This window comes from Mobula hypostoma, chromosome 13, assembly GCF_963921235.1.
Source record: "Mobula hypostoma chromosome 13, sMobHyp1.1, whole genome shotgun sequence".
Lineage (NCBI taxonomy): Eukaryota > Metazoa > Chordata > Chondrichthyes > Myliobatiformes > Myliobatidae > Mobula > Mobula hypostoma.
Genome location: NC_086109.1, coordinates 75674545 through 75688817, shown reverse-complemented (window position 1 = coordinate 75688817; position 14273 = coordinate 75674545). Strand labels below are relative to the sequence as shown.

Below are 14273 nucleotides of genomic sequence, written 5' to 3'. Positions count from 1 at the left end.
TTGGCGATTTTGGGAAATAGATTTCAAATGCACTATTTAACTAACGATCGCGTCCTGGAATACGGAACTTAAAGTGGGATGATGGTTTCAAGCGTCAGGTTAGGTTGCCCATAGAGTTCTTCGGCCTCTGCTTTCTTTGCCCGTGCGAATGACACATTAAAACAATGCTTCGTCTTCACAAATACCAGTGCTTTAAACATTAAACAAATTTAAAATTCTTTGGAACTACGGTCTTCCCCGAGGAAAGACCCTTCATTAGTACATATTTAAAAAAACACACAAAAAGAGACTAAACAAATCGAACAAGCTTTCTAAGTGACGAAGTGATAACTTTAGTGATAATGGAATCTTTTTTTTGCCATTTTGATTTGTTGGGATCTGGTAGTGTTTGTAACACTTGAAGTGCCTGCTGCAAGACTTCGGATGATATTGGACTTTGCATTTCTACAGCTTTACGCCCCCCCCCCCTCCCTCCACCAGCTTTCTCGGGACACGAGAACAGAACTCATTACCTGCAGATTGTTATCAGATAGGTTCGGTTGCTTTAGGAACCCACTATGTACACTATTTTAAAGATGTACAGATACATAAATTAATACAAGAATCAAAACAAATATTCACATAAGACAAAGTGAATTAAAATAAATCACAGCACACGAACATTTTTGCAAGAAATACTTACACACACTTTAGCAGAGAATGGCTTACCCTGTGAAAAGACTATTTTTAATATAACACAAAGACCTAGTTTAATTTAACAGAAAGTTTAGGTTTCTTCTCAGAACCAACAGCAACCAACCCTGCACTACCACCTCGTCTGCAAAATACTTCTTCCTCGAGCCCATCAGAGTTCTGCCAAATCTACAAAATAAATAATTATAAAGCTTTGAAGTAACGTTAACAATTATCAAACTATTAAGTTCTGCCATATCACATAGACTCTCTATACAACATAACCCTAAAGATTTATTACTATGAGGTATCTTGAGAAATTGATAAGGAATGCACGGCCTGCGTTGTGTGAATACTCTAGGACGCAAAAAAGAGCTTTGGTAGTCAGCAAAAAGTGGAAATATCCTTTGGTATCAAAGAAAGTTTCATTGCATGGTTGCATGCAAAGCACCACGGTGAAAAGTTATTCCTTTTTTTAAGTAGTGGCCTTTCTAGAGGCTGAGGTATTCAAGAGTAAGGTGAGAAGAGGTCAACAGCGGTTTAACACTTTGGTTCAAGCAAGGCACTCGTCCTATGATTTTACAAATTTTGCAATATGTTTGCCTATAGCTTTTATGAAGAAAACTTCACACTGAGTGACAGTTGAGGGTTTAAGGAAAGAACGCCGAGTAGCCCACTCACGAAGGCCGTGCAAGAAAAAATCTTTGGTATTCTTTGGTATCATCAATGTGATTAAAATCACGAATGGAAATCGAGTGAGGTAGCGTCTTTGGTTCACACTATAAATAGTCGATCTTTACACATTTTTACACGTGGAAGCAGCTATTTTACCTTTGCTTCTTTGTCTTAATAATAGTAAATGATTACCAAATGTATCGTAAAGCTAACCACACCACAAGAAACACAAGGCCAGAATATTGTTAAAAATCCGGATTATTATCCGTCACAATGGCCTCCTGCGTATGAACGCACCTGGCTAAATGTCACCTTTGAAAAATCACTAGTTCATTCTCTTTGTGCGAGGAGCCTCCTTTAACAAAAATAAAGCTAGACAGTTGCCTTTGGTCATTGTGGGGTTGAAAGGGACGGGTGAATGGGAAAGGGCGTTTATAAAATTGAAGTCTATAGCGGGAATTAACACTAGTTAAAAAGTCACTCAAGGCGTGTAAATTTACGAGAGCAATATCTGACAGAAATATATATTTCCTAACTCCATAACTTCTGGGGTGAGTGACTGGTGCACAAACAGCAGTCAGAGAAATTACTTCAAGTCTGACTAAATTCGAGTCTCCAATTATTTTCACAATTGTGATGTCTATTTTAAAAATCAATTATTCCCACAAATAAGCACTTAGCTTTTCCAGAAGAAATTCTCCAGGAATTTATCTGTTTCAAAAAGGTAGGTGTTTCCTACGAAGAGAAATCTTTGCTAAGCTAAAATATTTTTGGCATTTTCCTTTCAGGAAATGAAAGCAGTGTGAATTCCTTATATAATGCAGCATACCCGCCCACCCACACCATTTTCTGTTCTGACTATTGCCGCATGTTATATATTTACATCGCGTGATTCTTATTTGACAGTACTTCTGTAAAAAAAACACCACTGAGCAAAATAAAAAATAGTATAAAATAATGGATTTGCTTGCATATTAAGTTAGACTTGAGGTAAAGAAATTATTTTAATGGAGTCATTTGACTTGTTGCAATGAATAAATACATTTAATCCTCGATCATTATTTATGCAAGTCTAGTGTTATTGACTTTTATCAGAAATGCCATGAAAGGGTTGTAGCAGAATAAAACACCACAGCGAGTAGTACGTTTGTTAAATCTAATTAAACTGCAAGAGGCCGTTCCTCTTCTACATCTGCGACTGATTTATTTTTCTCGAGCAAATCTACTTCCCGCCATAGGTATAGTTGTTCAATCATAAGACATCAGTGTGTCGTGTCATAGGCCCCATGAGATCTTTCTCCAAGTATCTTGCTGATACCTTGACCCACTTCATCCGAGAGCATTGTAATATGTGTGAGAAGCTATCCCGAAGATGGATACTAATACAATTGATCGATTTAATTAAAACTAGTTTTGCATTGTAGCTCGCTGACAAGTGCAATGTTCCTGAATAAAGAGTTATCTTTGGTTCTTTAGCAGAATTTTTAAAGCACAAAGGGTAATACGTAACTGCAACTGGGTGACTGAAGTGTTGCATTCTGTCAAGAATATATCACATCTTGACTAAAACCTGAAACATACCGTTCAGTAGCCCAGATCTGTATTCAACAGAGTTCGACCTCTGTTCGGTTTCACTATGGAAAACTAACCTGAATCATATAACAACTCTTGGTGTTAACAGCACCGAGCAGTAAAGTGCCTCCCTTTTCATTGGTGCATCCAACTAGATGGCTTTACTGTCAGCATTTGGTAATGGTAACTTAAGGGAAAAATAATGTACTGTACTGACTTCCCAGGGTTATACGCTTTACCTCTCCCGGTCCGTGCAGACCATTATGTGTAGATATACTTCCATAAGGGACAAGAATCTATAAATTTTGCAGATTGTTATGTCGACCAATAATTTACATAACACGGAATACTCCATAATATACGTTTAATGAAAGGGATTTTGTTTTAAATTTTCATTTTGGAGTTGATTATCTAAATAGATGTAACAAACCTAGTAAGTTATTATTTTTCTAACACATAAGGTGGGGTGATTATCTTTTACTAACTGTGTTACAATATTCATTTTGTAAACCACCGTGTCTTAGAATATTCCTTGCATGGTATTAAGGGAGTTTAATAAATTTACCCTCAAACATATAGGGCGAGCCGCAGTGGTTTGTAGGGCTCTGTATCATGGAATCTTGTGTTAAACCTAGGCGAATTTAATATTGCTGTTGCTTGTAAGTACAGGCTGGTGTTTCTGACACTGAAAAGGCTGCGGTATTCATTACTGTGGTCAGTGCAGTATTCATTCCGTTAGTAATATTTGACAATCCTAACCCCAAATGGAAGTATCCTTTGTTTTTTGCCTCTGCAGCAGTGTGGATAGCAAAGAACAGGGATCAAATGTGTGTTAGCTCATGGATTCTAGTTACTACCACGTCTGCAACATATAAAGCCAATATAATGCCATATTATTAATTTGGTGTGCAAAACATACTAGAATAGAAAAGTGTAAGTGGCGTATTTCATTGTAGATGAACGAAGCTCCTAGTACAACTAATATTTGTGCTTCTGACGAAATCTCCCTGTCATTTATCCCGCTCTTTGTTATCCAACAGAATTTTCATCTACAGTACTGGGTTTGGTGAAATAGAATGGGTATTTTTTTTGGTCGTTAGCTGTTGCATTTCCTCGGCCTGTGGTACAAAGAGAATGCACTAGTGTGAGGTGACAGAAGAGCTCTTACAGCGTTGAACTGTGCCCAGAATTGGAGCTTTCGCATTCAACCGGCAAAGAGCTCGAATTCAATCACATTCCAAATGTACACAGAACGACTCCACAATCGTAAGGGTCGTGCCTGAGCACAACCCACAGACCAGCCCCTTGCAAAGTTTTCTGGCCACTGGCACGTGCACTGGTATCTCTACAACATACACCTTGGTGGTATACCCGAGGAAGTGAAATGGGTCAATGTTTGACATAATGTTCTTTTCATGACGATGCTTCCAACGACTTTACAGCCACACACACTGAACAATGCTGGACGATGAAGGTGTACGGCCAGTGGCTTCATTCTTTTTTTTTGCAAAAGTCATAATAAAGTGTTGTAGAACGGAGTCCTAATGCAGGTCAATTAAGTCTTTGGTTTCGTTGGACATATAAATATTATATTGTCTTTGAGTTCATTAATTAGACCTGCTGCCTGGAGGTCCTGGTCATTGATTTTAAAGCTATTCCACCGAGGATTAGTCCGGGGTTCTCCTTCATGCTTTGGTACAAGTGCTTGATGAGGAAGATGAGTTGACTGGATTGGAGGTGCCGTCATCCTGCCACTTATCCAAACTCCTCCGCCGCGCGTTCATAAAGAAATTGCTGACGGTGCTTAGCTCCAAGCCCAGCTGCTGGGAAATGGTTATTTGCAATTCTTTGGACGGACGCTTGTTTTCTTTGAATATTGCGTGTAGAGTTCTTCGCTGAACATCAGTGAACACCAGCCGAGGTTTCTTGGGCGCGGCGCCCCTCTCTTTACCGTGCTCCTGCTCTTTTCTTTTGCACGCTGAAAGACAAAGACGCAATATTTAATCGATACCCGCTCAACGCCGGAGAAAATCCCACACAACGCCAAGGTGAGAAACGGATACAACTATCTAAAAAAGAAAGATCGGGCTGCATTATTTAGACCAGACTTTCTTAGTTTTCTAATAAGATCCCAATTAGTCGTTTAACGATTGGAAAACTCATTCACAAGCAGCTATTTGTCAATTTCGGGTCGATTACTGACAACAATTTAAATGTAACCACTTGCGTGTGATTGGGATTATTGACTACACGCAAGTCACCGCCCAACGAGGTCTCCGGAGCAACATTTAAATAGCTTTATACACGTGCCCAAATCAAAATACTCTCAATATGAGATGATACATTAAAAATTTAACGAGGAATACATGCCATATCAGGCCAACTAACTCATTTTGATGCGTAACTCTGCAGTGATTTCTGCGTTACCTTGTCTAGAACCATCTGCCTCCAAGTCCACGTCCACTTCTTCGGTTCTCTCCCTATCCAGGAATTCGCCCAACTCTCTCGAGTAAAGCTGCCAGGTTGTGGGTGCCCTGTACCTGGCATCATTTTGTCTCCCAATCTGGCTCCCTTTATGTGTAAAAACAAACGGACGCCGGAATTTGATTTGAGGGTGGATAGAATTTTTTTTTGTTGTATGGTGAAATAAACTAACTGACCAGAGCCGATTAAGATACGGAAAGTTTATTATTAGATTCCTTAAAACAGCGAGATGAAGTTCAACTATGAATCAATAGATGGCGCAGTTCTAACTAACTAACTAACTGCGACTACTCTGAAAATAAGCTAAAGCAGCAGAGGCGAATTCTAGATTGACTTGATAAACACAATTACTTCCTGCAATTTGAGATCAACGGCTTAAAAAGAGTACTATTAACTTGTCAGCTAAATTAAATTTTACTTTATCGTTCTCTGAAATGTACCAATTGTACCAACCACCTTAATCTTAAATCCTCTTTGTACATATACTGCACCGAAACAAAATTTAGTGAACATTTAAATCCCACAATAAGCAGTTCGCTCAGTTACAATGCAGAGATCTTTTCAAGTTGATGAAGATTTCCTTCGATTTCAACCTCTGTGCCTTGCTTGTAAACACCATAATCAAGAAGGAACTCACTTTCGTTTTGGTTGCATTATTTTTTCTTTAAAATCCACATTACTTATTAAAAGCTTTCGGTTGTCAATGACTACAATACAAAATTGAGCTGTGGTTGTCTAATGAAATATGCTTCTGCAGAGGTCAACAGTCTCATCTCGGGAGGTAAAAGACTCATTCCACGCGGAGAGACTCCTAACCTGCAGCCCAAGATAAAGATAGAGCTGTCAGTTGTCATTTATCATGTAAATAAACTAGGAGGGAAGAAGGAAATAATCGATCAAAACTGCAAGTTAAGGTCGTTGTTTTAAATAGGATGTGAACTTTCAAAAACAATAGTGGGGCATTAGAGCGCCAAGGAAAAAAAAAAGCCAGGGATCTGTCCGCGGTGCTGAACGCAATCTCCACCGCGAAGTCTCGCAGAGATCTTGAGTTAGGAATGCTTGCGCTGCTGTCTATTGTAATCCTTTTAAAAAGCAATCTTCGGTTGTAAAAGTAAACACTCCGTGGCATTGAAGTCTACATTATAGTTAAAGCAATAATCCACTTAATCTCCATTTCCACACATTGTTTTCAAAATAGACACCGAAACCGCATTTAACCTCAGCCGACTGTAACTTTGACAAACTCGTTTTGAAATCATCCTGGGATTGGCTTTCAGAGATACGTTGAGTAATCCATAATTATGCATTGGCCCAGTTTCCCCAGCCAACATCTTGTTTTGAATCCTTGTGCTAAATTATCTCACTGCCCACTGCTGTAAACGTAGGTGCTTACACTTGTAAATATTTATTCAGTTCCTGACGGGAGGAGCTGAAGCTGGAGAACCAGCCAGACGATGGCGCACTTGTACTTTGGAACAAGTCGACGGCGAAGAAAAATCTTTAAGATTCTGATTAGTTTTAACGCATAAATGCTCCACGTACGTCTACCACCTTGCTGCGTTTTGGATTACAATGGAAGGAAAAGAAAATCTTTGAAAATAATTTTAGAACGAAGGCAGACATGCGCCATTTCTCACCTTTTATATAAGAAATTAATTTTATTTTGTAAAGATTATAAATTTGGATAAACGGAAAGTTTCCCCCATTTACCACTCGAACATTTTAATCCCAGGGATTTATCAAACACATATCCACTAAGCACGCGTGTTTAATCACTCAATATCTGAACAAAATAGCAAGCTCATGGAATGGCAGAGAAGGAAGATCTTGGTTAATTTGCCGTTGTTTTCTTCCTAATTTGAGAATAAACTGGTCAACATAATTGCCCTGGATGTTTCCGCCGAGTATCTCTGGTCACAACCAGTAGCAAGGTGTCCAGAATAATAATGGGGCAAATTAAAACAAACTCCCGCTGAAAAGCCTTGAGTGCAAGCTGTGCCAATTTCACTGCTGCCACAGGGCGTCCTCTTTTGCCTCTCTTTAATTGCTCCCACGTCATTTGACCTAAATCAATCACTCACTCAAATTAGATATAGGCAGATAACACTTTAAACTTCATCATTTAACTATTAATTACAATTGTCGTCATCGCTGTAAGTGCAAAAAGGCTATCAATTGTGCTTTTAATTATTTACTGAAACCTAATCGAGGCGAAATTGTTACACAAATGGGCACAGAATGAACCAACAATAGACTGTAATTCTATTCCAAAACCACTAGTTTGACAGCGCGCTTTGGTTGTAATATTGCTGGACCCCACAAACATCGGCTAAAAGTCTGCGTGTGTTATAGTCATTCTCTGCACCATGACAAGCAATCTAAGCTCCAGCATTCCGAGCACAAAACTAAAGGTTAAATATTTCAAAAACTGCGTGATATTTTTAAAAAATCATTAATATCCTTAAATGGGCGATTGTGTTAACTGCTCAAATAGCAGTAACATCGTTTTAATGCTGGTAAATGCCTTCAGTTTAGACAAACATTAACAGAAAACAAATGTGGTTGGATATTAGGCAGCTATAAATCAATGAGGTTACAAGGACACTGTCAAGCAAAATCTGGAAATGTCACAGGTGTAGAACTTTCCCAGAGCCCAAGCATTTAGCCTAAAATATACCATAACTCGTATCACTTCCCTTATCTTTACTATGCAAACAAGCAAACAGCGTGCAGCGTAGGTTGCAAACTGTGGTTTTCAAATGTAACTAAGTTCATGAGAACCCAAAAGCTCCCGTCCAAGTGAAGCTCTTCGGACCACACAAAGAAACCTACTGTAGACCAGGAACCGGCTCAGACAAAGCAGGGAAGTGCACATCTGTACACTTCCACAGAAGGGGATTTCTAGGTCAGAATTTTAATTAAATAATTAATCACAAGAGACCTTTCTGGAAAGTACATCCTATAATTCTTGGAACATATCAATGCCTTGTTAGAAGAGACAGACGAAATAATTAATAATTCCTGGTTTCCAGGCAACGCAACATAAAACATATAAAACATAATCGAAGGAAATTATTCACAGTGTAATGATTGTTTCACAATTTAAGTTTAACATTTAAAAGTACGGCGATGACCTTTCCTCCCTTCAACTATATTTTACAGTATCTAATTAGGGCCCGGAAGCAAATAAAAGAATAGCAAATTTCCAATATTACTGATGGTCATTTTTATTATCGAAAGTGCAAAGACATCGGCAGTTGTGAAAATTCCTCGAAACATGTCATTTGATCTTGGGGCAAGAACTTATCTTCCAAATGTTGGGGCAAAAAATGTGGTTGAGTTGATCGCTATTGGAGTCTACACCAACCACATTTTACACTTCTTGTGTCCGTAAATGATAGTTTGGAATCAACTATTTAGGGGGAGGGCGACGAAAAGACAAAGCGAATGCTGACAACTGTTGTAGCCAGTTGTAGAAACGGATGTCTCTTCTTATAAATTAGAAATGTTGGCAAATTAAGTCTTAAATGAATGTACGCCTTAAACCCGCGACATTTGTTCGTCTCACTGTTACACAGGTCACAACAGAAGAACTACCATGCCAATATATTCACATTCAAAAGCCTATTTGCATGCGCTGGCTTGTTGATAACATTTCCCCACAGTTGCTAATTTCAATTCAACAGATTTCTATAGATGTCTGGATTAAGAGTATTTCCTTCATCCACCAGTGCTAACGTCCCCAGTTATATCTGGGTACAACACATCAAAACTCACAGGGAGAAATAAGTAACAATGGTCCCCTCATTTGCCTTTGGAGGTACAACTAATGAGATTTGTTAAACAGTGTTAATTTGAATCGCACTTTGTGATTTGAATCACATTTAGGTTGTTATGTTAAGAAAAACCTACGCTGTTAACGTTGGTGATTTTACACTGAGACAATCCAGCATTCTGAATGTTTTAATTATTTGAACTAATAGGCATATTTTACACTATATTCTTACTATTTAATCTAATACTTGATTAATGACCCCATTTTATACTTTCCTACTTAATGAAATTCTCAAGAGATTCTTAATCTCTACATTGCAATTATAATGCACCCTATGTAGATTAAAATGTAGCTATTGATATAGTCGGGAAGGAATTAATTTCGAACAAACTATACAGTATGTCGTGGAGTTAATTGCTTTGCCATTGTCGCACCTGTCAGCAACTACCGACTTCTTGCGTTAGTCTCAATTGACAGGGCCATTTAAAGTCCTTTACCAGCATCTCCGAAACCTGTTACCACCACCAATACACCAAAAAAGCCTTTTTTTGTTGATTTTGCCCCCCCCCCCAAACTAGGACCAAGATTGCCTTCCAGTCTGAAAATTAATACCTGAAAGTTATTAATTATGACACGTTCAAAGTATGTATTAGGTCGTTTGTTTTGTGTATAGAAATGTGAACCCAAGTGCTAATGAACTTATCGCCCTCCTTTAAAATGCAAGATACTAAACAAGGGTATAATGTTAAAAATTGTTCAACGACAGTTATTAAATCAAATGTATATAAAATAGGTAAATCTAGATTACCTACGACAAAGAAAGAACAACGTGGAGTGTAAAGAGGTCACCCTCGCAATTAGTATCTTCTGCTTGCATTTGGGGACGGTACAGGAAGTGTCAAGACCTCAATATTCCTTACATGTAACTACCAATTTTGAGACTGTTTGCGGGAGGTTCAATGTAATCTCGGTACTAGAAATCCCCCAGAGATTCGCGGGAAGAGGCAAACACAGGAGGCGAGCTCGACAAAGCAAGAAGGGGACTGGATGAATTACGCATTTCACTTAGTGGATTGCTTCGCCCTCTTCTTACAAGACCTTTTCTTTAAAAAAACATAAATATCCCATATAAAGCAACGAAACTTGGTGCCCTTCAGATACAGATTGGCAAGAAAAAGAGAAGGTCAGTGTTAACAATGGCAAATGATCACTCCTTCACAATAAGCTTTAAACATTCACTGTGCTCATTCTCCCAAAGATTAAAACATAGCAAGAAGGCATTTAAGTTCATGAAACATGCTCAGTACCTCTAAGATCTGACACAATTGCCCGTCGTGGGATTTTTTATGGCAATTATTTATTAAGGAAAGAAATGGAATTTGGTTTGTTTAAACCATTTCTGCGGGTGATTGTACAATTTGTTCAGACAGATGCTCCTTTCGTTTTGTGTTTAAACGAGGTCCTGAGTTGTTCAGTGTGAAAGAATAAATAATAAATGAATTGACTGAATAATAGATCACAGGTTAGGGCACGTTTGGATAGCTTTCCATCGGGTTGTTATGTTTAGCAGCTATAAATATAATGGATCAACGTAAACATTTATTACATAATGGACAACGGAAAAAAATCGCAATGTCAGAGGTACTGGAACGAACACAGCAACCTCTTTTGAAGGCTACGGTTAACTGAAATATGCATATTAATAAGGTGAAGTGAACAGTTGTGGTTAAAGAAGTGATTAGCGATCCAAATCAGTGTGAGGGTATTTTCTGCTGAAATGGAGACGTGACCTGTTCCATTATCAGCCAACCCGCCTTGGCAGCGTTTACCTTCCGATAACACCCATAAGACTCTACAACATTTTCTAATTCAAGTGGTTGTTTCCAGTATCGATCCATGCAAATAAATGTAGACTGAGGTCGACAAAATTGTCGTAAAAATACACTCAAGGCAGCGTCTAAAAATCGAACAATACGAATGTTATCAATCGTTCGATGGAGATTTCTTGGCTGGTTATTTACTCAAGCGTACGCATGTTCTCATAGCAATTGAATTTGGATTTAAATTATAGAACACAAAGAACTCGGGGTACATCATTTAAATACATGTACACGGGTTCACTGCTGTATTTTAAAGGACAATATTCTGCCAACCTGATTTAATATAGAAGAAATTCGGAACATTGTTCGATATTATTCGACAAATCTTCGCTTTTTAAAGACGCCGGACTACTCCTTTCAAAATAAAGTACATCTTTAGGTGTAATCTTAGGATTTTTGCGATACTTGGTGATCAATTTCCAAATAAACGATAACCAGGCTACTAATGCACTATAATTCATTTGAAAACCAAAAACAAAGTTTCCTGTAGAATCTACAGCTGGGATATGGAGGGACCATGCGCATTAATCGCTTTCATATTTTATATAAACGTGCTTATTTATGTAAAAATACAAGAACGGCCTTCCTTTGTGCACTTAGATCTGAATTAAAATTGCCCGCAAGTGCACGTCAGGGTCTGTGTGAAACGGATCACTGCTCCTGACTCTGGCTCAGATTGACTGTCTTTCGTTCTCTTGGGAAAAATTAATAGAGACCTATCAGTTAATTAACAAAACCTCACGCAGGGCCACACCGAGAGAGCAACCCCAGACTTCCCTCATTCACTACAATACAATCAAAAAGTTGGCCAAAGTAGCGATTCGCCTTTTGTTTTCGAAATCGGTCGCTACAAATCTAATGCTCAATAAAACTGTAGGGCTCGAAATGACGCCAATTAATATCTCGCTTGGCTTCAATGTCAACCCAGAACGTGAAACAATAGTGATTTACTTTCACGGGCTTTGCTGATTAAACGCCGGTCTCTCCTGGATTCCGATTTATCTTCACACCGTTACCGTAAGGGGAGCGGCTCAGTGTCAAAGGCATTTGGACCAAACCCTTGCCCCGAAAGTAACCAAGTCACAAAATGAGGTGACATTTTGCGAGATGTGTCTCGTTCTTCAGGGGACAAATCGGCTGCGGTACAGTGAGACCATCTAGTTTGTAGGGCTAGACAGCAGAGACCGGGGTAGACAGAGAAAGACCGGCTCAGGTAGCGGCTATGCCTGTAACATAAAGGAAATGCTACCATACCAGTGAGAGACTGGGGTGGAGGGCTGTTCTGGGTTGGGGTATGGCCAGTTCCAGTTACAAACTGGACTAATTCTGAGGTTTTTTTAAAAAAAAATAGGATCGGATTCTCGATCACGGTGTCATATCCCCGTCTTATATATTTGCTTAGACCACCATAGGGTGGCCGCAGGACTGAACATAAACCCCAATGAAACGGCGAGCTCTGCTTACCTGCCAAGCGGAGGGCCGACATTCGCTGGAACTCGGGCTCCTGCAGCCACTTCCACATGCGCCTGAAGGTCTCCCGGCCCGACTTGAGCTTACTCCAAGGTTTCGGATTCCTCAGCAAGTCGGACAGAGTGCCCTGCGAGCGGCACAGCACCCGCTGCGCGAAGATGGCTTGCGGGATGCTGTAACGCTTGAGCTCGGTGGTGATCCTCTGCGCTACCTCCTTGGTGTTGATCTCCTCCAGCTGACTTGACCCGCCGCCACCTCCTCCTCCACCGCCACCCCCACCTCCTCCTCCTCCGCCGCCCGCCTGCGACCCGTTGGAGGAAGGGGGCGGTTGCTCGCCCCTGGCCGAGCCCAGGACCTGCCCGTGGCCCTGTGCGTGCGGGTGGACGTGGGGGTGGTGGTGAAGACCGTTGATAGGCACCATGCCCACGGAGGGAGGGCTGAGCCCCCGGCTCAGGTGCTGCTCTGCCCGGCCTAACATGCCCGGGTGTCCGTCGAAGCCGTTCGGGGTCAGCATCTTGTCGGCGGGCATGGGTGCAGAGTGCCCGTAGGGCGGCAGACCGTGCTGGGAGTTGTGGATGGTGCCCAGGCCGTTGGTAAGAGGGGAGCCGGAGAGCGGGGAAAGGCTCTGAGCCATGCCGCTCATATCCTTGTGATAGTGGCTGTACAGGTTGTTCATTGAAGTCAAGCCTCTGTCGTCCCTCATCAAGGTGAAGCTGCCGCTCACGTTGCCGGCCAGCCGCTGGTGGTGATGGTGGTGGTGGTGAGGGAACTTGTCGGACACGGTGGAGATGGGGGGCAGCGGCTGCAGAGGGGTCAGCGTGGTGTACGTACTGCTCATCCCCGGCACCGTCTCGCAAGCCATAGTCATGGTCGGGTGCAGCGGGGCGGCCAGCGCGTGGTCCGGGGGCCGGTGGTAGTCTCCGGGACCGTCCAGGATCGAAGCCATGCTGGACACCATGGAGCGAGCGTGTACCGGCAGATTCCGATGGCCGATCGAGCGGCTGTGCGGGCTGGGGCTACTCAGCAGGTCTCCCGGCTGCACCGGTTCATGAGGCACCCCATGCAAATCGCCCAGGTTCTCCATCGTCAGCTGAGCATTCATGGTTGGCGCACGGTTTTACACCAGACATCTATCTGGCGTGTCCCTGGGAGATCTCCACATCAAGGTGGTCACTTGTACTTTGCATTTCATTCATTCATTTATTACTCCCGAGTTGGTCTATTGTTCCCCCCCAGCAACCCCAAGACTTTTGCCCCGACTTTCTTCTCTTTCTTGCTTTGCTGTAAGGCTCCCCTCCCGTTCCTCCCTCCCACCAATTCTATTTTTTTGTTGTTGGTAAATTCGTTGCTTAGAACGCCAGTAGCCGCGGTGCCAGCCCGCTCCGGTCCCTCGCCGCCTCTGCAGCCATATCTTCACTGTGTGTGTTTGGTCCACACTTCGCTTGTCTTTGGCCCCCCGAGCCGTCGCTGCCGCTGCCGCAACCCTCCCCCATCCTCCACCCCCCTCCCTCCCTCCCTTCCTTTCGACTACATTCCCCCCTCCCACCACCACTATCACCAACACCACCCCCCCTCCACCACTACTCTCCCTCCCGTCTCCTGCCGCGAGCGGTGCGCACTCACCGTCTGCGCACTCCTCTGCAAGCCGCCCTGACGTCGAGCAGCCAATTGGAGATTGGCGTTTGCTTCCGGGTTCCCCATGTCAACACAAACTGGAGAGAAAGAGCCGGGGGGGGGGGGGGTGG

The 14273-nt window shown here is 41.8% G+C and overlaps 1 protein-coding gene across 2 annotated transcripts; it reads right to left on the bottom strand.

Annotated features, from left to right (window-relative positions):
- Positions 1-2204: 2204 nt before the first annotated feature.
- Positions 2205-13989, bottom strand: onecut1 (one cut homeobox 1). 2 transcript variants are annotated; one of them, XM_063065963.1, is made up of 3 exons: positions 12523-13989; positions 5347-5490; positions 2205-4897 (listed from the first exon to the last, which is right to left on the bottom strand). In XM_063065963.1, exons 1-3 carry the CDS (start codon positions 13628-13630, stop codon positions 4605-4607), a joined length of 1545 nt encoding a protein of 514 aa, XP_062922033.1. In that variant the 5' UTR covers positions 13631-13989; the 3' UTR covers positions 2205-4604. The 2 variants fall into 2 exon arrangements, with proteins under 2 accessions (XP_062922033.1, XP_062922034.1); XM_063065964.1 differs by lacking the exon at positions 5347-5490.
- Between the last annotated feature and the right edge of the window lie 284 nt (positions 13990-14273).